This window comes from Prionailurus bengalensis, chromosome A1 (genome assembly GCF_016509475.1).
Source record: "Prionailurus bengalensis isolate Pbe53 chromosome A1, Fcat_Pben_1.1_paternal_pri, whole genome shotgun sequence".
In the NCBI taxonomy this organism is placed as follows: domain Eukaryota; kingdom Metazoa; phylum Chordata; class Mammalia; order Carnivora; family Felidae; genus Prionailurus; species Prionailurus bengalensis.
The window spans coordinates 114,096,559-114,122,340 of NC_057343.1; the positions used below are offsets into that span (position 1 = coordinate 114,096,559).

General features: G+C 46.7%; 1 protein-coding gene and 1 pseudogene across 2 annotated transcripts in view; both read right to left on the bottom strand.

Moving 5' to 3' along the window:
* Positions 1–25,782, bottom strand: part of SPOCK1 (SPARC (osteonectin), cwcv and kazal like domains proteoglycan 1) — a 521,381-nt gene that overhangs the window by 110,818 nt on the left and 384,781 nt on the right. For both annotated transcript variants that reach the window (XM_043588493.1, XM_043588489.1), the window contains one exon: positions 24,576–24,702. In XM_043588493.1, the coding sequence (XP_043444428.1) occupies positions 24,576–24,702 (127 nt within the window). The remainder of the gene's footprint in view (positions 1–24,575; positions 24,703–25,782) is intronic.
* LOC122487697 lies at positions 1,944–3,468 on the bottom strand (annotated as a pseudogene).

The window sequence follows — 25,782 nt, forward strand, 5'->3', positions numbered from 1 at the left end:
CCAGGATTTCTACACATGGGACTGCTGACACTATGTTTTCTCTCAGCTTCCTGGTGCCTATAAGCATCTGTTACCCTCCCGTGAAAAGCTCTTGAGTGGAAGTCAGGAAACTCAGGGTCTAGTCTCTGCTGAGATAATAACCTGACTCCTCTGGTCTCAGTCTTCATGTATGTAAACACTGCTGGGGGGTCAAGGAGTGGGGACCAGGAGAGGCTGGACCAGTTAGGTTCTAGGCCTCCCCCACAACTCAAATACACTGTGTCTGCATTAGCCAAAAGAATATTCCACCTCAAAATGGATGTGGTCTCCTCCCCAGGGAAGGGCCTACATCCCACAAAGCCACCCACAGATGTGACTGTAGTCTCGGAGCAACATCATGGAAGTGAAGTCACATGCTCACCTCCTACAAACTCACGAGGCAAATTAAACTTCCTACCACCACTGGTTTTAATCCATGTGAGATGGCTGTCCATTTCTCATGGGCTAAGCAATCTCTCACAGATTTGAAAGGTGAGCAGTCTCTGTCTCCCAAATGGGCGTGTTTCTACTTGGGGATACAAATCACCTGACTGGCTTGCTCCAAGGCATTTATAAAGAAAGGTAAAAAGAGCGATGATATCAGGATGTCAAATCTATCAACCTTGTAGAGCAAGTCTGCTAATCCTGCTGCCACTCATCTTACCTACCATCACCCCCGCCCCTCCGATGTCCTTAGCTTTTCATGCCAATCACCTTTGTTCTGGCAGAAACTCTATGTTGAGAGATTCACAAAGTAGTAGCAAGGTCATGGTTCTCGATTTCAAAGAGTTTTCAAGTAGATTAACAAATGGATCAGCTAGCATATTCTACCAGATTGGCCACAGTGACATGGTGGACCAGGGCAAGTGACCCTCAGTGCTGGGGGAACTGAAAGACAGCAAACCCAAGGGGGGAGAAGTCTTCTCGGTAGCCTTACAACTTGGTGCAAGGTTCTGAAGACAAGGAAAGAACAAGGCATGGGGGAGACCAGGAGCAAGGGTAGAGATTAGGAAAGAGGCTTCAGATTCTAACTAGAGCCTATTTTTGTCATGAGGAGCAAGAAGAAGCTACTGCATTTACTCAAGCAGAGGAGAAGCACAGTCTGAGTGCCTGGAGAGGAGGCCAGGAAGAACAACACGACCCTAGCCAGTAGGAGGCATTGGAGAGCCACGTGAGACCTAGATGAGGAGCTACAGAAACGCAGGAACAGAGAGAGGATGAGAGGGTCTGCTCCTGACAGAGCCTGCATATCGCCACCCCTGTAGGCTTCCCATCTCCCTCCTGGTCCCTGCTCGTGAGCATCCAAGTCTTTGACACCTCCTCTGAACCAAAATGGAAGAACACAAAACCAAAAATCTTTACAGCCACTCTCCCTTAATAGCTTCTAATTTTCCATTAGCCCTGCTGGGGAAGGCAAGCAGAAATGCCTTCAGGCTCCCAAAGTCAAAACTGTAGTAACAGCCCATATCTCATATTGAACGCACCAACCCTAGGGGCCAACATGCTAATTCCCAGGATGTGGCCACCCTCCTCCTTCTCTCACAACTTCTACAATGTGAGGGCCTTGGTGCCAGTGACCTGAGGGCAGTGGGATACTATCAAGGTCTCCTTCATACCCAGGACCTGCAGAGCTATGCTACTGTCTCTCAGTGTCTCCTGAGTGACCTCACCAGCACACCTGCTTACAATCTCATTCAATAGGAAACCGAGGGAATGACTTCTGGAAGCCATGCAAAGCAGATGAGGCTTTCATAAAGAGATAGTCTCCACTGAACCTGGATGCCCACTCAACTCCGAAGTCCTATCAGATGCATCATCTCATACTGAGACAGAAATATCCAAATCTACACTATTTTTTAGGGAAAAAAGAAGTATAAATACTAAGAGCAAGCTTTTTTTTTTTTTTACTAGGCAAAGAACTTTACTAATCTTGTTTCAAACTTTATTCCCAGGCTTCTTCAGCTTAATTAGCTGCAAAGAATGAATTGCGTATAAGCAAAAACTGAAAAGAGCTGCAGTGTCCAAGGGGCTTGGCTTAAAAATATTAGAGATCTAGATTTTATCAGATCCATGAACAAAATTTTTAGAAAGCAGTCATAATATAAAGTAGCAGCTCCCAGTCACTTCTTCAAGCTTTATCGTCTTCACAAGTTGACTCAATTCAGTTGGCTTCATTCTTGGAAGCTTCATCAAAATCCTCCACAAGATCTGGAACTTTATCATCATCATCCTCTCCAGTAGCAAGTGGTGCCTTTCCATCTACAGATTGTTTGGGCAGAGCCTCAGCCAGCCTTCTTAACCTAGTCAGCACCAAGTTGGTTTAAGATACCGGTGGGGGGTGGGGGGGACGCCTGGGTGGCTCAGTCAGTTGAGCATCCGACTTCGGCTCAGGTCACGATCTCGTGGTCCGGGGGTTTGAGCCCCGTGTCGGGCTCTGGGCTGATGGCTCAGAGCCTAGAGCCTACTTCCGATTCTGTGTCTCCCTCTCTCTCTGCCCCTCCCCCGTTCATGCTCTGTCTCTCTCTGTCTCAAAAATAAATAAATGTTAAAAAAATTTTTTTAAAAACAAAACAAAACAAAAAGATACCGGGGAGCATTTCTGTCAGCTGCTCTGTCTCAGCATGGCCTGTAATGGTTAAGGGGTTCGCTGCCAGGGATGCCTGAACTTTAGGGTTGTTAAAGTGGATCACTGTTCCTTGGTTTGTGAACATATTCACTTCTTCAATACCAGAGATACTGTTTACCCCTAACTTCTTTAAGGACAACTGAAGTTTTTTATCATCTGCCGTAGCTGTTCTATGAACCACCTTCTTCTTTCGGCGAGCAGTGCCTTTCCCACCAACGTGTACTTGTGCTTGCAGCTTTGGCGAGTTTCTCCCGGTTCATGATAGCTTCCTTCATCTTGTTGGAGCGGAAATGGGACCACGCGGGGGGCTAGGGTTGGCGCTCAGGGGGTCTCGGGTGGACCAGCGGAGATTAGGCACATACACGTGGGGACGCAAGATGGCAGCGAGAGAGTAAGCTTTTAAAAACTCATTTTTGAAGATACTTTGGAAGTCCTCACTAGAGAGCTTGTAACCATAAAAGATAGCTCTATGGTTTGAGCTTTAACAAGGAAGAGAAGGGCATCTTCTGAAGTACCTAGCAATGTGACCGAGGCCACCAGCAGGCTGGACATTCTACTCCCCAAATAATTGGCTGGAATATAAGCACTGGATCTAACACTTGGTGCTAGGTATTTTTTGCTCATTTACTTGGTTGGGAGTCCATGGAGAAATGGAACCAACTTGGAAACGGTCCATCATTTAGAACAACAGAAATGGAAGCAGTATTTTCTCTAACAAAATGTGCAAATCCCACGTGAGACAAGATGCTAGTTTTAAGATTCTATTTCAATGAACAAGGGTTGAGCTTGCCTCAAGAACAAAACGATTTTTTGCGAAACAGCAATTTGAAGTTCATCCTTTTGTCAACAAAACTGCTGTGTAATTTCCAAACTTCTCACAGAGAAGCAATTAGCCAACAAACACATCCGTGAATCATAACACCCTGGGAGAAGGAGAAGAATCCCAGCTCTGTTCTCCACCCTGGAGTGCCTGTGTCGTCCTGGTCTGCAGGAGGGAACCTGAACCCCTAGTCTCTGTCTCTGGTCGTGTCCAGGCCTTCCTCCCTGTGTGCATGGCAGGCATCTGGCAGGCAGATACAGACTGCTGGGGGACATGTGAACTTCCACTGCAGTGGCAGCTAAAAGTGCCGACTCCTAGAGGGCAGGAACCATGCCCAATCCTGCCTCCACACTCCCCAAGGCACAGCCAAGTAGGGGGACCACAACACAGCAAGCATTTTTCCTGCCTAAAGTCAATGAAAGAACAGACTCAGTCAAGTTCAGACGCTATGCAGAGTTTCATCTTGAAAGCATGAAACACCTCTCAAAAGCTCCAGAGTCCCCAAGTTGGAAGAGAAAAAGGGTCATGGCACAAACAGAATAGGCAGATTTTGTAAAAGGAAAATCCCTTTGTTCCCCTGGGCTTTCAAGCAAGGGGCTTTGACAAGAAGCAACTTGATTCTCCTGAGACTCTCAGGCACCTGTCATCATGAAGCACTTTCTCTTTCTCACAGTACTCTCTGGCTCAGTTTCAGATTCCAGGCTACCTCCTCCCTCATCTCCTTACATGCTTATACAGCCATGGATCTGAGCCAAGCCACAAAGAAAAAGCAACACAAGAATAAGGAAACTTGGGCCACAGCTTTCCTTCCCACCTCTCTGTGTTCAATGGGCAAGAGGCGAAGACTAGCAGAGACACAAAGACAGGCATGGTGAAGTGGGCCAGATGGGTGCAAAGGTGTATCTAACGAACCTGACAGTTTATGAGTTTCAGGGCTCTGCCTTCAAACATGGTAGCCTGAAAGTCACTTCCTTTATCTTTCCAGGGACCGTCTCTTCTCTACTCCAACCCTTCCTTTCACCAACATTTACTGAGTGCCTACAAGCTGCAGGCACTGTAGCCAGGGATAGAAAGTAACGGGGACTAGCAGAACAGCACAAAACCAGCACAAGACGACACTCCCAAGGGTTATGCTAAACTGAAATAATAAAACCCTCACTGTAGATGAAGGTGAGACACAATTCCGTCTTAAAAAGCATGAATACAAGACAGCTAAATGCCCTGGGCCGTACTTGGAAAGAGCCTGGGCACACCTCTCAGTGGAGATGTGCCCATCGGCAGCCTCTACATTTAAGTCTTGGTTTACAATCAAGGGCAAATAAAAATAACAGTTTCTTGGACAGCCACATTTACATGAATTTCTGGGTCCCTCTGGCTCCCAGGCTCTCTAAGCCTTCCTTCTTATCAGCGGTCCAAGTGTGCTCACTGTTGGAGGATCACAGATCAGCCCCCGTCCTCCAAACGCAGAGTACCCCAAGGCAAGGGCTTTGAATGGTTCATCTCTGTCATTCCCGGGGCTGGACACAAAGCTGGTGTGAAGGTACACATGCAGAAAATGGTGAATTGAGGTCTTTTGTCCAGGACTGAGAGTTCCAGAAATGGGAGTTCATTTGTCTGTAGAGATTTTTACATTAGATTACATTTGCTCACCAAGCTACTCCTTCCAGTAAGACAAAAAAGGGTTCCCCAAACTACTCCATCATGTCAGTCCTTAAGGACACAATAAACTCTCATTTCCATTATTTTCCTGTCAAGTCCATCAGGAGGCCACATAGAGACCTCCATGGTGCACCCCTGCTCACCTCTTTGGCCTCATCTCTCTCCCTTCCCCATCCACCGATGTTCGATACGCGAGTGTCTACTGACTGAGTCACTTCTCTGTGCCAGGCATTGGGTAAGCTGCTGGGGATGAAGCAGTGAGCCAGAGATAAATGTGGTTCCTATTCTAAGTTACCCATAGTTTACTGGAGGAAAGAGATACTAATTGAGTAATCCTACAAATAGAAAATTAGACTTTAACTATGGTGAATGCCAAGAATAAAAGGTATGCAGCACGGGTGAGATATGCGACAAGGGGCATGACCAGCCCGAGGGCATGAGGGAAGGCGCTTATGATCTGGAGGATAAGCAGGAGTTCCTAGGCTTGTGTGAAGGGAGGGGGAGCATCAGGGCTCACTCCCACCTCTGCCAGCATCCTTCACACTTCTCATATACAGCTCAGCCATCAGCTCCTCAGGAGGCTCTCCGTAACTTGCCAGGAGAGGTAGGAGGCCCTCCTGCGTGCCCATGTGGTGCTCTGCACATGCCCACCTTTATTAGGAAGCCACTTACCAACACAAGACTTTCCATTTCCCCTTCTGAAATGGAAAATCTAGGAGGCCAGGAACTTCACCTAATACATTTTTACATCTGCAATGCCCAGACAGGAACAAGCACCCAGTTCATCCCTGGTGAATGGAAGGAGAGACAGATGAACATACAGACAGATGGACACACTGTTTGTCACTTTCACCCAGCTTTCCTGTTTCTTTCAGACCTGCGTATCGGCACACATCAGTGTCTGGGCAGTCAGTGGCATCTTTGTATTTAGCATCAAGATCCTGTACTTCCCTATCTCCCCGGGGTTCCCAGAAGGCAATCTGAACAAACTGTCATCCTCATCAGTGGGCAGAAGGGCAAAATCATCCCCCAGCCCCAAGAGATTCTGGACTGGAAGAAGCCCAGGGCTACACTCCAAAGCTACTCTGGCACATTTTGAGAACTCTATACATCATTCAATCATCAAATCTTTCATTCACAAATATTGAGTGAGTACTTCCTTTGTGTAGACACTACTCTAGAAACTGAGCAGTCTGCTATACAGTCTGGAGGAACAAGTGAAATGAGATCATTGCAGACACAGGTAATCAGTATGAAGAAAGCAGAGAAACAGATTAGAAAGTAACTGAGGGGAAAGCTGGCTCTGTTGTGTGGTGGGTGGTCAAGGAAGGGTTCTCAGAGGAGGGGACCTTTCAGCTAAGACCTGAATGATGAGAAGGAGGAAGTCATGTGAAGTTTTGGTGGAAAGGCATTCAGGCAGAGGGAATGGCATGCACAAAATCCCTGATGCAGGACCAGTTCGGCACGCTACAGGGAGAAATGCACACCAAGGTGATCAGACAGAGCAACGGACAGCGAGGCACGGTAAAATATGGTTAGAATGAGGCCAGGTCATGGCGGGCCTGGGGAGCACAATAAGGATTTGTGACGTCGTTGTACAGGTGACGGCAAGTGCACAGGTATTTGGATCACTTGCTCAGCTGCTCTGTGAGGAACCAACCTCAGAGAACACTGATGGAAACAGAGAGGACAGTGAGGAGGCCAAGTGGGGGCCCACGTGCAAAAAGACGGTGGCACCAGTGTCACGGGACAGCAGTGATGACCCAGAGTCAAATCACGCTACCGTGTGGAGGTAACAGAGAACAAGGCTGACTAACGGATCAGCTGAAGAGGATGAGAGCAAATGGGGAGACCAAGAGGGGCCTGAGTCACCGGGTTGAGAGCAGAGTCATAGCAGCCATGAGAGAGACCGTGGGCGATGAGGAGAATCATCTGTTTGGGCCACAGCAAATGGGAGATGCCAATCACGCATCTGAGTGAGCAGATCTTGCAGGCCATCCAAACGCCATTCTGTCAATGCGCCATGCTGCCATGAAACCAGCCAAGGTGAACAGTTCACGTGCTTCGAGTATCGAGAAAGACATACACTGTTTGGGTTCTGCTACATCTAGGTTCAGACCCACCTCTGTCACTTATAACTGTAGGATCTCAGGCAAGGAACCACCTTTTGGGGATGGTCTGCTCTTCCTCTGCGAAAATGAGAACAAAACCGATTTACCCCAGGGTCGTGAGGACCGGACTGGATGCGGAGCGGCCAACACCCGGGGCACAGCGGGAGTGGGGCCAGCGGCGCACCCCGGCTGCTCGGCCCTGCTCCTAACAGCCGGGCCCGCCCACCGGTGGGAAGCCGGGTCAAGTCGGCTGCGGCGCTCCATTCTCATCATTAGCTATTATTCTCCCTAGGTTGATGAAAACTTCATGAAGGGAAAAAAGCCTGAGAAATTCCAACACGATATAGTAATACTGTTTTGAGTGACTGAAATAGCAGGTCAAGAAAAATGACAGCTACAGGGATAAAAATGTGGATCTACAAAACATGCAATCAAGAAAACCTGTGAGCTGTGAAAACCAAGTAACCTCGGGAACCTTCCTCTCTCCACATAGCTCCAGCTCCAGGCGGTACCGAAGAACACGGGAGGGTGAGGGGTGGGCAGGAGCGAGGGGAGCACCCTCACTGGGAAGGCGGGGTCACCCAGGAGACCATTGGGGAAGCTGTCAGCACCGAGAGCCTGTGACAAAAGCACTGTGTTTATGTGATACAATAATGGGGTGGTGTGGACAGGGCTGCCCCAAGGGGGCCCCGCAACCCGTCCCGTCCTCAGCCTCCCAATGTCTGTAGCAGCCCTTGAACTTGCTCAGTCACAAGCTATGCTTCTGAGGGGAGGCACTCCACTCTTTCCACTTGTCTGTAATCAAATAGTAGCCACTAACCAAGACAAAACAAAACTATGTTTCCATGATGACCACTTCTGAGCTAGGGGCGCTGGGGGGCAGTTACTTGGGAGACAGCACCACACAGGGGCAGGGCCAATGGGTCAGTTGTCATCTAGGGACACCACGCTCTCCACTACAAGCCACCAGCACCAAGCCACCAACACCGAGATACCCGGATCAGGGCTCTGAGCTGAGCCTAGGCCATCCAATCACAGTTTAGGGAAGAGAGGGTCTTCTGAAGGGGAGGAAGTAATGCAGATGACCCTGTAAGGGAACATTTCAACTACTCAGGAAAAGAGGCTGCTGGTGACACTTGAAAACAAATCATCAATGCAGCACAGTTCTGTTTAAGAAATCCATGAACTGGCCCAGGCCATTATTTATGCTTTTATTTGCCAATTCAAGATTAATAGATCCTTAGACTACAACCGTAGCATTTCTTCAAAGTCAAGAAAAAGAAACTTCTTTAAAAATATTTATAATTGGGGCGCCTGGGTGGCACAGTCGGTTAAGCGTCCGACTTCAGCCAGGTCACGATCTCGCGGTCCGTGAGTTCGAGCCCCGCGTCGGGCTCTGGGCTGATGGCTCAGAGCCTGGAGCCTGTTTCTGATTCTGTGTCTCACTCTCTCTGCCCCTCCCCCGTTCATGCTCTGTCTCTCTCTGTCCCAAAAATAAATAAAAAACGTTGAAAAAAAAATTTTAAATATTTATAATTAAGATCCAATTTCCTTGCCATCTATAAGTGCATTCCACCCCTCTACCTGATTGACTTTAGTGGTGTTGGCATTAGGACTGTCTGGACTTTGCCACTCATCAGGGTGACATGATGGTGAAGGCCGGCTTCTCCTCTTAGGAGCTGAGAGACCACAGCAGTGTTAACAGCTGAGGCTCTATGTCTTCATTATTTCAATAAGGGGTTTAATACTAGTTCCCACCTGAGAAGATCGGTGTGAGAATTAAGCGCGATCTTGTCATGTCATGTGCGGAGCATGGCGAGTGGCACAGGGTTGACACCCGATGTGGTATGGGCACTGGTTCTGGTGTGGACTGGCAGTGCAAATGGCGGGCCTGGACTACAAGCCCAGGTCAGGGAACACAAAGATGGCCCTTGGAGAGGGGTTCTAGAGTAGGCTCTTGTCTCTGGCTGTGTGATTAGAGGGGCTGCTTTTGCTCAATTCCTTACAGTGGGGGGAGGGCTTTCCAGGAAGGAGCAGACCTAGGCCCAGTTAACTGCTCCCCTGCATATCTGGCAGACTTAGCTAGGGTCCTATTTCTGTCCACTCCCTCCAGCCCAGGAACAGTCAGGCCATGGCCAAAGCTGCTATCACTCAGTTCTCCAATAGGACCCTGTCTCAGAAATACATGAGCCTTGGTGAGGGCAGGGAAACTGGGGCACCAAGAGGTTTCAGAGCTTGTTCAAGGTCACACGGCTAACAAGCTAAGCCAGGATGTGAGCCTATACCATCCCGTTCCACTGAACAAGCTCTCAACCAAGATACAGATGTGTCAACACTTCCTTCATCCTCCCATGCAGGGCCTCGCCCTGCCCATGCCACTACACCTCTCAGCTTGCTGACCTGTGAAACCCTCTGTCCCCATGTCTGTCTTCCTAGGGACCAAGAAACAACCTGGGAGCAGGAGTAGTGTCTGGCCTGGTCTGGTACACATTAGTGTGTGTGATGACTAGAAAAGCTACCTACCCTGCCTGGAAGAAGGTGCCAAGCTGGCCCCAGCAAACTGCGTGGCCTCTCCAACTCTGCGCACTTGGAGGTCTGAGACAGGCATCAGTGAGTGGAGCTCAACGTTTGCAGAGTTAGAACATACAGTAGCCCCTCCTAAGCATGCGGCCCTCAGAGGCACCATCTCCCTTGTTCCCCTGTCACCTACAGGACTAACGGCTTTGTCATATCAGTCACAGAGACCATGTCAAACATGTCAGTCATTCCCCTCACCTGCACTCACCACTGGTTCTTGTCACTTAGGCATTTATATACTTTGCATAGTTTCTTCTTGCCGTGCGGCGAACCTTAACCATCCCTCTGGCCCAAGCAGACTTTCCCTGAAAGGCCACCAGGGCGGCAGGCCCCGCAGACCACCCTAGGAGACCTGCCCTCTGCCATCTCAGCCACCCCCATGGTTGCCCTTCTGGCTACTGCTCAATCTCCCAAGACCTGTGCTTCTCCAAGAAGGGCAGACGGACAATGCCAACAAATGACAACTGGGCTCTGAACCCAAAGGGATGTTACAATCTCGGACACATGTCGAGTACAGAGAATTCTCCAGGAAAGAAGAATCCAGAGTGACTGAGTGTTCATGGTAACTCGCATCTTTTTATCTTTCAATGTTTTACTGGTACCACCTTTGAGAAGTGTCAACTCTATTTTTGGACGTTACTCAGCCTTGATGAGGGTACAAAGTGGTGGAGGATAGCAGCACCAAAAAAGAGGAACGTGGAAATTCACGGTGCAGAAGTAGAAGAACGTGCTAAGTTCAAGACATACTCTACAGCCCTGATCACCTTTTTTTAAAACTTTCTAAACAGCTGCATTGGAGGTACAGTTGGCATACAATACACTATACATATTTAAGGTGTCCAAATTTGATGAGCTGTGATAAATACACATACATACACACTCACGAAACCATCACTGTAATCAGGATAATTAACACATCCATCATCCCTAAAAGGTTCTTCCTGCCCCCGTGGAACCCTGCCCTCCTATTCCTCCCCGCTCCCCCACCACATGAAACCATGGATCTGCTCTCTGTCACTAGAGATGAGCTGTGTTTTCTGAAGTTTTATATTAATGTCATCAAATAGTACATCCTTTCTTTTTTGTCTGGCTGTCACGCAGCCTAATTATTGTAATATTCATTCTTGTTGTTACATGGGCCAGCAGCACATTCCTTTTTATTTCTGGATGGCATTCCATTGTAGAGATGTATCCCATTTGTTCATCTATTTGCTTGATGGATATTTGGGTTATTTGTGATTTCTGGCTGTTACAAATAAAGTTGCCATGAGCATGTGTGAACAGCTATTTCTGCGCACATGTGTTTCCATTTTTCTCGGGTGGAGACCTATAATCAGAACTGCTAGATCATATAGTACTTTAAGAAACTTCCAAACTGTTTTCCAGAATGGCTACACCATTTTACATTCCCACCAGCAACACAGAAGAGTACTGGTTCCTACACACCTTTGCCAGCACTTGTACCGATCGGTCTTTGTTAAAAAAAAAAAAAAGCTTATATATTTATTTTGAGGCGAGGAGGGCCAGAGAGAGAGGGAGAGAGAGACTCCCCAGCAGGTTCCATGCTGCCAGCTCAGAGCCTGATTCAGGGCTCCATCTCAAGACCATGAGATCATGACCTGAGCCAAAACCAAGAGTCGGACACTTAACCGACTGAGCAACCCAGACATACCTGATCAGTCTTTTTAATATGAGACATTCTGGTGTTATGGTATCTCACTGTGGTTGTAATTTGCATTTCCTCAAGGACAAGAATATGGAGCATCTTTTATTTGCTTATTTACCATCCACATATCTTCTTTGATGAAATGCCTGCTCACATCTTTTGCCCATTTGTATTAGGTTGTCTACGTTTTTTTTTTTAATTTAGAGAACTCTTTATATATGCTGGATGCAAGTCCTATATGAGTTACATGATTTTCAAATGTTTTATACTAGGCTGCGGCTGCATTTTTCATTCGCTTAACAGTGTCTTCTGAAGGCGGAAGTGAAAACTATTTATCCATTTTATGTTTTATGGCCACATGCTTCTGGTGCTGTATCTAAGAAATATTTGCCTAATCCAAGGCACAAAGATTCTTCTAACTTTTTCCTAGAAGTTTTATAGTTTTAAATTTTGTATTTAAGTCTATGACATATATATTTTTAAAGTTTTACAGATTTATATCCTTGGCTATCCCTAATCTTGTCCTGCAAACATAACTTCCTTCCTGTTACTGATACTCATTCACTTTATGTGTTCAACACTGACGATAAGGTTAACAGGAGATATTTTATTCCCTCAAAGAACATACTTTTCTTTTTTTGGCCAATTATCACAAAGCAAGCCCTCTATGCTTTTCACAGGATACCTCTTTAAAAATGTGGGTTTTCCTTACTCAACTGCAACGCTACTACCCTATCTAATTCCCTCTTCCTTATCAATTTTCCTGAGAGTCTCCAAAGCATCTTTCTTTTTTACATTTCTCCTGGCTTGTTTCCCTTTGGGCACAACGAGTATTCACAAAACATTTGGCAGTTATGTGTCCCACTCTGCCTTTTTCCATGGGGAAAGTGGGTCCCCGAAAACCTCACACTCCAAATTTGACAGTTTGCATCTGTGGGGCCTCCTTTCCCTCCTGCACATTCTGTAAGTGGAACACGGCATCATAGGCTTGACTAGAATTAAGTTCAATAAAAATACTTCACAAACCCGTGAGGCACCACAGGACACCAGAAGACAAACAATGCCAGTTGCCCACTTCAGTGACTCTCTGATTCATCTGATGGCTCAGGAGTTAATAGCCTGAGGTTCAAGGGTGCCTGGATGACTCCGTCGGGTAAGCATCCGATTCTTGATTTCAGCTCGTCATGATCTCAGAGTTAAGTGACAGCGCAAAGCCTGCTTGGGATTCTCTCTCTCTCTCTTCTCTCTCTGCCTCTCCCTCTCCCTTCCCACCCCTCTCTCAATAAGTAAATAAACATTTTATTTAAAAATAGCCTAAAGTTCATTATCAGCCTTTTGACTAATGGTTTCATCCATGCTTGATCACTGCCCATATCAGCTGTATCATTAGGGGCTGAAAAATGGTGATTTCCTTGTTCTGTAATTGCTTCTGCATTTATTAGCTATACTTCTTCTGCAAAGAATTTTCCTCTATTGAACAGAGATTTAGAGTTATCCTGAAATATGATTTGTACAGAAATAATATGTGTTTAGCTAGATGTTTTTAATTACGGAATTTAGAATAAGGAGCTGGGGCCATGGTTTCTTTCTCATGGTTTTCATGTGTTCTCGTCATTAAAATGTACTTTTAATGATTTTATTTCTCCCTTTCAGAGCCAGTGTTTTTTGATCGCATGTAACTCATTGCTTAAGTTTTACATTGTCATTTTTTAAAATTTAAACATTTTGAACATCTGTACTGATTTTACATGAAAATCCAACTTTCAAGTTCTTGGGGGTCGAATTCTACTGTTTGTGGTCTGTGCTCCCTCTTGCGCATGGTGGCTTACTTCACTCTACGTTTTTAAGAACTATGAGTCATGTGTGATGGGGTTTTGAGGGAATCCTGTGAAGTTTGAGCTGATGGCTCAGCTCTCCAGAGAGGATTCACGTCTATAGGAATGTCGGTGCATTCCCAAACAGGACTACTTGAAGTCAATTAATCAGCTTGAAAATTTCCACACCATGCCAAGGGTATCAGTTGGAACCACATACTCAGGTCGCCAGTCACACAATACGCCACAGGACAGCTTAACAGCTGCTCTCAGATCTAACTGATTTGTGCCTGTGTCTTATGTTAGTCATTATATGTTTGGTGTACCGCCCGTGCTCTGTAGGAATGAATGCGGGTTCTTCCTTAAGAAGTTTTACCGGTGATCTTTTCTTTTGCAAAGCAGAATCAGGCTGAAGTTGACAAGTGTTATCTTAGAAGAAATATCTGACCAACAGGCAGAATTTTTTTTTTTTTTTCAATAAAGCCCACCTTTTAATTCAGGGTGAACTCACTGAAGGTTTTGGACTTACGTGTGGGGTGTCACCTCGAATTTCCCAACATGTAAAGACATAAAGCATTGTCTCTAGTCTGCAGGTTAGCTGTTACCCCTAAAACCTCTCGGTCAGATGGGCAACCTTCCACCGCCCCTGCCCCAGGGCACCCAAGGCAGTGGTCAGTGGTCGGTATCTGCTCTGGTTTTCCTTCTCCCCGCCTCCCAACCAGGGATTTCCCTTACATCTTGCAAACTCAGCTATTTAAAAGGGTATTCTACTGAGGGGCTCTGTGTTACAGTTTTCAGACTCTAGCTCATCATGTGGCGAGACACACACTCAACTGTGAACAGTTCCAAGGGGGTGCAATAAATGTGCCAGCACAAGTATACTACCTTGTGCTGTTGGAGCTCAGAGGAAAAGAAATGACCTTGCTTAGCAGGAAGGGCTCACAGACACTTCACTGAGATGCTTAGTCTAAGCCTCAAAGGTGAAATGTCAGGAATATAGTTATTCCTTTTTTGGTGGAGGTGGATGTGGATAAGAGAGAGTCAAGCCATTCTACCCTGTCATGTACATTAAAAGGCCAAAAGTAACAAACAAAAAAGGGGATGCATCCTCTCTACTCCACCTCTGTCTTGCTTTGTTTGATAGCAGGGAATTGTATTCTATGTGGACGTGCTCTCAAGAGGGGCCAGAGGGTCTAGAGATCTTCCAGGAGGAAATATGAAGCTAACATGAGAGATGAACCACCTTAGGAGCATCCCATCCATGCTGATACAGGATAACATCTTTTGACCTCCCTCCGAGGAGAGAAGAAAGCAAAGAAAACCTTATAATGTACTCCACCTGATCACTCTGGTCAGCGTCCCCATGTTCCCATAGCACCTGGTCTCTCTCATCTGGACACCACTGCACAGGCAGCCTTCAGGGAGGTGCAGATTTCAAAGCAGTCCTCAGTATCTTTAGATAAGAACTTTGGAAAAGTGCTCTCTTGGACACAGGGTCTTCCCTGACGCTGAGGTCTGCTGTTCTGAGCATGTTCCCGGGTGGAACCCAGCATCTCAGGAAAACACCCTTGATGACAGGATGAGGCATTTCAGTCCCATGCAATCATATGTAAACATGCAAAACTGTTCCATTGGTTTCAGAAAGGGGAAAGTCCCAACAACTTGCTTTGGTAAAAGCGAGGGCATCATTAAAGCCATTCCTCTTGACAGGCAGTTATGGCATCAATTCATGGTCAACCCTAACCCACCTCATTCCCTCATGACATAAAGGTCCTAGTCCAAGGCTTAGATAACAAGACTCTATGAGCACTTCCCAAATCTGGGGCTCAAATGTTCTCTTGGAAAAGGTTGTGAAGAAGTCTGACTGTACTCACTAGAGCAGCATGCCAACAAAGAATATTTTGTTTGCTTTTTTTTCTTAAAGAAAAGAAAAGCAATATGATCATGAACTTAATTAAAGTTGTTGTGCAATGATTTAATTAGATTTATAGAACTGTGCAAATTCATCCTGGCCAGGGACCTTTCTGTCTTCTAAAGAAGGGTTGGCAGAGATCTCATGTGCTTTGCAATTTTACCTAATCCTTAATTTCATCTCCTGATGGGGTGAGGATGAACATAATTGTGTTCAGGTAATTGCTTTATCAAACGGTTTAATTGTGCATTCAACAGAAATGACAACAAGAAGGTTATTCTTCCTAATGTGTTTTTAACAAAAGCACTAACTAATTACATGGCATCCTATTCAGGGCATTTGAGAAGAAGAAATGAATACCTATTCTTCCAATCTTGGTTAAATGCATGTTTGCATATAGAACATAGAAATAAGTAGTGAAATAATTAGCTGAATTGCTTCCTTCTGCTGTAACTTCATAACTAATCTGCATGTTGAAGTAGTCTGTGTAAATTCAGTGGATGCATTTTCACCACGGACGGTGTTTGAACATCTGCGCTTCCCGAAAATGTCACAATAACCATTTTGCCTGAAAGTTTATCCTCAGGAGCCAAAAAGCCAGTGTTATCTTGGCATGTTCCAAGAAGAAATAAATGCTTCATATAACTGAGGACAGATGTGCCACATGATCAGAAGGAAGTATTAAAACATTAGGCCAAATGGTTGAAAAGAATTCTGAATTAAAATAATGCTGGATCTACTCTATTTTCGATGAACTCTCTCTTTAACCAGATAACTATCATTCTGGTACAGACTTGGCTTCTGTGCCCGTCTATGCCTGTCACTCATAGAAACACAGAATGGTTTAATATATCCTTACAGGCTCAAGCTAGTGTCATTTAGCTGAAACCTTTAATGAGATTACTGTATCTGACATTTTAAGAGGTGATTATGTAGCACACTGCCCTCCCAGTGTACTAGTAAATAATCTTGTCAGTCCAGTAAATAATCTTGCCCTCCCTCTCCTCCAGTAAAAAATACTACCCTTGATTATAGTGAATTGTAGGGAGGAAGAGGGTCGTGTGGCATGGTATTTGATTAAGGGACAGACACAGGATTCAGAAAGAGCCAGGTGGGATCCTTCCCTGGGGTTGAAGCATAGACGCTGGTAAATTTCTCTTGAGCTTCTAGGCTGGGAGGAAATGAATCTGGGGCTGTCAAAATCCCTACTTTCTGCCAAGGGGAGAAAGCCTCTTTGCAGAATGAAGCCAAGCAGAGATAGACAAAGAGAGACAGAAGGAAATGCAATGTCAACAGCACAGCATTTCCTCTTCTTTCTCTGAGCTCTGCCTACCCCAGGATACTTTCTAGCCTTATATGGCAATAAATCCTCATTTTGGGAGTAAGCAAAGTTTGAGTTATGTTTCTGTCACACGAAATCAAAAGCATCCTGATGACACAGCTGGTATTTTACATTACTTTTCAGACGGCTCTGCACTTATGAAAGTAAAGACTGATGTGAGAGGTGGACCCGTGTTCTAGTATCTGCCCTCCTGCTTACGAGCTGTGTTGCCCTTGGAAACGTTGCAGGGCTTCGATGTACTCGTCATTAATTTGGGACTAATAAAAGTATTACCTCATAGGTCTGTTGTAGGAACTAGATGGAAAGCTAGAGGAAATACAATACGATGGCACTCAGCACAAGGTCAGAGTACCTATTGCTATGTATTAATTACTAAATTAGTAATTAAGTGCTATTGTTTCGATGTTGTTCTTGTCATTACTGTGATTAAAAATATTACTACAATAGAGACTGACAGGTAACCCCAATATCCACTCTATTCCTCTAATTATGTGACTCTCAAATTTTAGCAAGGCATATAGCCGTCCACAATAAAAACTACATTTCCCAGACTCCTTCGCAGCCTCATGGAGCCTTGTGATTAAGCTGTGTCCAAGACGATGTGAGCAGAAGTGACACCGGTGACTTCTGGATTGTGCCTCCTTCCTTTTCTCCTTCCTTCTGGCTGGGCACAGCAGCCACCTTGGACCCAGGCGTGGAAGCTCAACAACTACATTGGCTGAGAAAGACAGGACGGTGAGCTGAAAGGACCCTGGTCAGTGACCCTCCCTGGGCTGCTTGCCTTTGCATGAGAGAGAAATACAACTACCTCTGTTTAAGCCTCTGTTTCATTTGGATTTTTGTTAGAGCAGCCAGAACGTACATCCTAACTAACACCCAATCAGTATTTTACATATTATTTGTACTTGCTCCTTCCAAAACCCCGTGAAGGAGAAAAGGGGAGGATAACAAAACTAGTGCAAGACTTCTATGTAACCCAAGAGTCGAGGGTTTTTGCACCCTGAATTCCAGCTCTCAGTCTAAATGATATTTGGCTACTCCTGATGGAGGAAAGGAGGTTGAAAATGAACAAGACCTGAGTGGAAAAGCAAAGTTGGGCCACCTGTGATGGGATGTGAATCCCCAAATCTCTGAAGCTTTAACATATAAAACTGCTTAAAGTTGGTTAGATCCACGGAGTATACCTGCAAAGTCATAAAGCCTGTTTTGCTGGCTTTTCCTAAGCAACAGAAAATCAAAATAATGAAATCTACCACATGACTCCCTCCCCAGATCAGTAGTGTCCACGTGGTCCACGGGTGCACCGCTGCTTTCTCCCCCTGCTACCTAGAGCACAAAGGGATGGCGTCGGGATTGTTCCTACTTCTTGACCCTCCACAGGGCTGCCAGATGGGCACATCCAATGGCTCCCCTAATTGCTGTTAGTCCTCTTATCCTTGGGCCATCACCACTACCCCTGTGTTCCAATCCCCTGATGCACAAACATGCCAACGCAAGCCCTCCACCTTTTGTCTCCCATCATGTGATGTTCTGGTTAGCCAGAAGCAATGCCCTCACCAAGGAGACACTTGCAAGTGAAGACAACTCCCACCCAGCGGGTTCTATAGCGACAGGGTTATCCAAAAATATCCCCCAAAATATGGACACCCTCCACTCTGTTGAAAAGCAAAGAAGAGGATCTATACATAAAAATGTCCCATGCCGGTCACGGTCACAGGGCCACAAAAGCCTGGGGGAGACTGGGAAGAGACACTAAGTTTAACGCTATCTTGCAAAGTCTTACAACCTCCGCCCTGGATTGCTCTCACTCTTCAGAACAGTCTGTGCATAGGAAATGCCGGCCAACCGAGACTCTATTTGCCAAAAACTTCAAACGTGACCTTTACTTGGTAGCAATTGTTGGAAACTATTAAGATGACTCTGAAAATAATATAATCCGCAGCGACAATATGTTGAAAGAAATGCCAACCCTGTAAAGCAAGCTCTCTCGCCATCCCTTGCGAGAGCACATTCACAACAGAAGAGAAACATTTTCCTCCACAGCAGCTCTTGACTCTGCATCTCTCTTCTGCGTCTAGACATAAATGAGCCATTTGCTAATTGTTTAACAGTGATTAAGGAAGTAAACGTTCTGGAGAGGGGGGTGGGAGCAGAAGGGTGTCTGACTGCTTGTTTTCCAATTACCAACAGCCAGGCTCATGGGGGAGAACAGAGTTGGCTCTCAGGGCCTCCCAGTTCCATTCAGGGAGCCTTCTCCTCAAGGTCAGGCCAAGGACCAGTGGCTTCTGGTGGGGACATGAGCAGTCCCAGCACTGACATCTGAGCTTTGGTCAGATGGGTCCAGACTGAGGGGACTCCACGAAGTCCTATTAGAAGAGGCCTGTCTACCAGAAACAGGACGTGGAGCAGTGGGGCCCTCCTCCCTTCTGAGCCGCCAGGGACCTCAGAGCCACTACATTTTCCCAAACAGCTCTCCCCTCCAGAGGGAGGAAAGCTGAGCTTGCCCACTTGAAGCCCAGGCTGCCGGACTGTGGTCAGCAGTGGCTGTGCCCCTCTGCACACAGGCAAAATTAAAAGTTGGCAGGCAGGACCCCAATAAGCTCTCATCTTTCCACATGGATGCCAGGAGAGGAAGCAAAGGGGTTCACAGATGACGGGTTCCAAGCTGGCCCAGGCTGACTCCACGAAGCTGTTGGCAAGAGGATTTCCAAGTCTCATCAGGACTAGGATGGTGAAGACGGCCTTTTGCCGAACTCAGAGCTGAAACGACTCCCTTGTGTCTGAAATTCACATGGTCACCGAGACCAGCTCTGACTCCCTGAATGCCTCTGTCGACTGTTTTCTGCCCATCTCTGCAACCATTATACACTTCCGGGCCTCACTCATACCAGCAGTCTCCTCATGGCTACCCTGCCTCCAGTCCTGCCCCCAACCATGTCTACTTAGTAGCCAGTGCAAGTGAATTCAAAACCAGAAACCCTTAATAGGATCCCCAGTGCTGTTAGGGCAAAGTTCAGCCCCCTCACATGGCCTTCAAAGTCCCTACAGAAATGGCCCCTTATTACTTTTCCAGCCTCATTTCTGCAGCTAGTTAACTCCCTGTCCCCAGATCACATGTGACCAGCCATACCAATGGTCACAAGCTCCTTCAAGGGGACATGCTGTCCTTCATCTAACTCTTCAACCCCCTCTCCCCTCAGATGGAGGTGCTGTGCTCCATGCCACTTTGGCTCTGGTTGATTCCTTCCAGCCTTAAGATCTCCACGGAATCATCACTTCCTCTACCAAAACATTCACACCTCCCAAGGGTGGTGGTAGCCCTGCTTTGTGTCCTGCAGCACTCAATGCCCTTCATCTGAACATCTGTTCTGATAAAAGGAGATTGCTTTTCAATTTGCCTACCTTTAAGTCCCATGAAAAGTGAGGCTTTGTCTGCTTTGCCCTTTGTCATAGCCACAGCAAGTAGGACAACTCACGATACACGGTAAGGAAGGACATAAAAATTTATGGAGTTTCTGGACTGGTTCAGTTTTTCTGGCCAGGATAACAGGACATCAAGGGTAGTAAGATGACTAGGGCGATCCTCACTGCCTCAAACCCAAGTCAAGGGGCAGGGTCTACATCATAATTTCAAAGCAGTTGCAGGGTTGGCCTTCAATTGGCCTATCCCCACAGGTGGTTTTTTATTCCTTCTCTTTTATGGATACAGAATATGAATAAACATTTATTGCCATGAAACACCTTATATCCTTTCAGCTCAAGACTTGGTGCGTTTTTGTCTACTTTACCTTTGGTCACAAAACTCTGAGTGGGTTGCTGATGCCGGGTCACTAGGAGCTCTGCCAAGACAGGGGCTTCTAAGCACTTCCCTCAAGTTCTAGGATCCTCACACAGTTCTGGGTATAGAAGCAGGAGAGTTTGTGTGATACCACCTGAAGACAACTACCCAGCATCCAGAACAGAGCTGATATACAGGCTCCTTCTTCCTCCTGCTCCTGACAGTGTGCCCCACAGCCTTCAGATCCATCCCAAAGAGAGCAAACGCCTCCCCCTGGAGGACTGCGATCATTTCTTATGGGGTGGGGGTTTCCCTGATGATGATGGGGACAAGGGCTACAAGATGTTTTGCCAACACTCATTTTTTGTGAATTTGACTTACGATATCAAATCCCTCCTATTAATCATGTTCAGGGTCTCATCAGTTCTTGTTTCCTGAACCCAGTGACTTCCCCCCGCCCCCCGCAAAAGGTGGCAACTCTGAGGGATGGAGTTCATGAATAGTTAACTCATTCACTCTTATTAACTGACCATCTACTTGTGGTCCCCCAACAGCTTTGTCTATAGGACTAAAATGTCCTCTTAAACCTCCATGAAAAGGTGGTCATGTATTTGGGGGCAATTATTAAAACACTTCTAGTAGTAAACCACCTGACTGAAATATCCCCTTGGAAGGATGCCTCATTGAATGGGTTTTAAAAGTATCCGTGGGCTCAGAGATCTAGAACAGTCAACACACAGTTACTGACTGACATGTGATCCGTTTCTTTAGGGAAAAGATGTCACCTCTCTAGAAGTTCATATAAGGTAGAAAAGTAAGAGACTGGGGCGCCTGGGTGGCGCAGTCAGTTAAGCGTCCGACTTCAGCCAGGTCACGGTCTCGCAGTCCGTGAGTTCGAGCCCCGCGTTGGGCTCTGGGCTGATGGCTCAGAGCCTGGAGACTGTTTCTGATTCTGTGTCTCCCTCTCTCTCTGCCCCTCCACCGTTCATGCTCTGTCTCTGTCTGTCCCAAAAATAAATAAACATTGAAAAAAAAATTTTTTTTTAAATAAAAAAAATAAAAAAAAAATAAAAAAAAAAAAGAAAAGTAAGAGACCAATGTCAAAGACTAATACCTACACCATTTTCCACGCCAATGTTACCCCTCCCTGACTCCCTTCCTTTTTTTAACTTCAAATAGAAGTGGGTGATTGTAGGGGGCAACTAGGAGGCTCGGGTGGTTAAGCACCTGATTCTTGGTTGTGGCTCAGGTCATGATCTCACGGTTTGTGGGTTCGAACCCCACGTCAGGCTCTACACTAACAGTGTGGAGCCTGCTTGGGATTCTCTCTCTTCCTCTCTCTCTGCCCCTCTCCTGCTCATACTCTCTCTTGCTCTCAAAATAAATAAATAAACTTAAATTTATAAAAAGAAGTGGGTGATTATAGATATCAAGGCAGGAAACCTTGGGTATCAAACTCTGCCACTGTCCTTGGCTCTGTGGGCCTCAGTATACCACATATGGAGAATGGGGAAAAGGATACTACAGTTTCTAATAAGAATGCTTTAGGTCTCTTTGTTTGCTTTAGGAATAGATAGTTGAGCAGGTCTGGGAAACTGAGGGCTGTGTTTAAGCTGGGGCTGCAATTCCAGGACACTGGACCAAGAGCAGGCTGAGGCCGTGAAAGCTTTGAGGGCCCAGCAGCATCCGGAAGTCACTCTTTTTTTGAAGAATCAGGAGTCATTGCAAAGGACTCTTCCAAATCCCGTCCTGCCTCTTAGACAAGCGATTTATCAGTATCGGTGGGTAGGCAACCTTCTACAACAAAAGGCAACTTTCCTGCCCGGACTGCAGGGGGGCCGAGACCAGCAAGCATTTCCAGAGACATTCCCGGGGCAACTGACAGCACTTCAAGCCACGGCTGACAGGTTACTACTGCTCCTTGTAGCTCGGGGGTCATGGGGAGCTGGCATTTGAAGCTCCTTTTGCGAATGAGAGGCAGAGGTGAGCTGGCAGGTTTTTGCTGGAGTTTGATGTGCAATATGCCACTTGCCCCAACAGCCCCGATCCTCCACTGACATTTCGTGGCCCGTCTCCAATCTCAGGCTTGAGGATCAGACAGTTTATTCCAGAGCTGGAGGGAATCATTTGAACCACACTAACTAGATCTTCACAAAGACAGAATCATTTTCAGGAGCCTCTGACTCTCTGCCAGAGCCCTGGGCTGGGTGTTTAGCTAAGCACTTTGGCCCAGGGTGGGGACAGCTTATTTTTCTTGATCACTAAGCTTTCTGAAATCCCAACCCCTCAAATCCCAGATGGGTTACAAAGACCAGGTTCTTGCTATTCCTTCTTAGCCAGAGTCCTTGGAGGCTCCCCTCCTGCCCATGACACTCAATGAGCACCCGGTATGCACTGCGTTCTGTCCCTGGTGAAGGTGGTGACAGGCACCGCTTCTGAGTCTAGAGCCTGACATTCTTAAGGCAGACACGGAGAAGAAGGTGGTTATAGTAACCAGCGTCCCCCAAGCCCGGCCTTGCTGGACCATCGGCTCACCTTCCAGCTTTGCCTACAGGTCTCCTCTTGGACTGCTCTCTCACCCTCCCACCCCCTCTCCCCTCACTGTGACAGTCACACAGGCATCTTTTTCTTCTTTAAGAAGAAATCGTTTTAAGAGGGCGAGACGCACAGCAGGCCTTCATTACAGAATCATCCCTACCTCACTGTCATGCAGAAATGGACTTTGGAGGCAAGGCAAAAGCAGACTGGAGGTAAAAAGATGTAGTAGGAGATGCCTATAAAAACCGAAGTCTTCACTACTTAATGTGGTCCAATGACCACCAGCATGTACGTCTCTTGGGAAGTTGTTAGAAATGCAGATCTCAGGCCCCGCACAAGACTTCCTATATCACAACCAGCTCCAGACAACCCTTCACATACTGAGAAGCTGGGCTTTGGGTGGAAGACAGTCCTGACCTGATCTGCCTTTGGGGAGTGGGAGATAGGACTGATTCATCAGTGCCCCCCCCCAACACCCCACCAAAATCCACAACTGCAGACATGTGCAGGGTGCCAGAAGCAAACCCTGTGACTACAAACTATCTCAAACTGATTCCATCAGAGGTCAGGGGCAGTAGGGGAAGGGGCAAGGGTAGGTATGCTGAGCCAAGTGGGGTCTTTAACCAGGATGTACTGACTGTGACCCTGGGCAGAAAAGCTCTAATTCCCAGGGCAGGTCTGAGGTTGAGGATGTAAGGATCCTTGACTCTGGCTGTGAAGATGGGTGAACTTTTTGTATTCCCACAGTAAGTTTCCTGAGCATCTGGCACAGAGTGTGGCACATAAAAAGGGCCCAAATGATACTTGTTGAAAGAACAAACAAGCCGTCAAATAGTAAGGATGATATCGAGGTCCTAAAGCAGATTACATGGACATGCATATAAGCAAGACCTACCTTCTGGCTTCCTGTTTAGCTATGCATATTCCCTCTAGTTAGAAAAATGTGAGAATCTAAAAGAATAAAACTCTTGCTTTCAGCGAACAAAAAATATATGGTCTGTGCAAAGAGAATCCGCAGGAACGCATGGCATTGCCTCGCAATAACCCAAATCAGCCTCTGGGGACAGTAGGCAGTGAGGGCCCTCCCAGGCCTGGGGGGATCTCCACAGGGTAGATGGTGAGGGGATCACAGGAACAGAAGCTGTCAGCTGTGTGTGCAGAGGGCGAGGGACCGAGAGGGATCTAGCAGAAAGGCCCAAGCTCAAGAACTGTAGGCGGTGTGGCCACAAGTGCCCAAGGTGTGGGTGACAGCCACTCTCTTTAGACCCAGAATCCATCCCTAAGTGAGCCTCATACAGACAACAGGAGGAGAGAGAAAAGGGCTGGAGCTCCAGCTGCAGGAGATGGGCAGACACGAGCTACAGCAAACTCCAGAGACACCCATCGGCTGAGCTCTATGACTCACATCTTTGGAACAGCTTGCTACCTCACCTTCTCCAGGAAGCCTGCCTAGACTGACTTCAGGATCACAGGCCATTCTCACAATGATCCTTTCCCCATGGTTCTTGATCACTCCAGTTACATGGGAGGTAGGTAACATTTTTATCTGGTCTCTTTGGCTCGAGAGTTTATTCACGTGGCAGCTTCTTGAGGGCAAGGCCCAAAGCCCAACAAAACTAGGGATTCACAGGCCCTACTTTTGGCACAGAGACTTGTCAGAACAGGCAGGCGTGGGATATTCTGGATGACAGAAAAGACAACAGAGATGACTGACCTTGGAAGTGTAGGTGTGGCCATCGGAGCCGCAGACCATGGCTGACTGTGCGGCGGGGCAGGGCTTGCACTTCACCAGATTCGAAGGTCCAACCCAGTGTTTGTGGGCCACGTTTCCCTTCTTTTGCCTAAGGATGGAAAAAGAGGGGATAAATTCACTGAAGATCCGGCTCCCATGGGTCTCACCCGCAAAGTACCTGGACAAAGGCCAACCGAATAAACAAAAGCGGTGGTCAAACAGCCCGGCGCAACCCGGAGGCCTTTGCTGGTGTTCCCGTTTGAACCAACGTGCTGACAAGGGCAAGAGATTCTGTTCCAAAAGCCCAGGTTCAACCCACCAGACATACCAAGGACAACAATGTGGCCATTAAAAATAATGGAAAACATGACTTGGTTACATGAAAAGACATTCACAACATATTGAAAGAAACAAAGAGGGAGTGGCCCCATTAGCTCACTGAGACCCCAGTACAGCGCGTGGCACATCATGGATGACCCACCCAGAAACAGCACCCCAGAGCTTCACAGTCCTCCGGGGCTGATGGAGAGCCTTCCCAGCTGGCTAACACACAGACAAGTCAGAAAGCAGTTTAGATAGAAACACATCTCCAAACACAAGCAAATGACTTTATCGCAGCAGTGGAAAACGATCTCTGGATACATTTTGAAGCAATTCTGGTCCAGCTTCCAATTTGCCATTCTATAGAGGCTCTGATGTGATGTCACTTTCAACTGCTAAAATAATCAGAATTCTACTCTTCCATTCTGGCTCTGGTTTCCTCCATCCTAACCTGTGTCATAATGATAAATGGTGCTATTAGGATGGCTTATGTCCACGGAAGGAACCCCATCCCTGAATCATAAACCATTGAAAGAAAGGCCTGCAGTGATTGCCTCCTTTTCCCCCATGGTCTCTACTGTCCTAGCAAACTGTTGGGAGTAACTCTCATGCCTACGTGGCGAGTTCTAGGGGGAGGATAAGTGACTGTGGATGGACCATCCATCAGGTGATTATGGTGTCCTTCAAGTGCTTTGCCTTTGGAAGTCTTGCCTGGAGGCTAACATTTGGGCCCTGGAGTCAGAAAACATAAGTGCAAATCTCAGCTCTGCCACTAGCTCACTGTGTGATCTTGGCAGGACATTTAACCCTGGAACTGTAAGTCTGTCTCAGTTTCCTCATCTATACAATGGAGGAAAATAGAATCTAC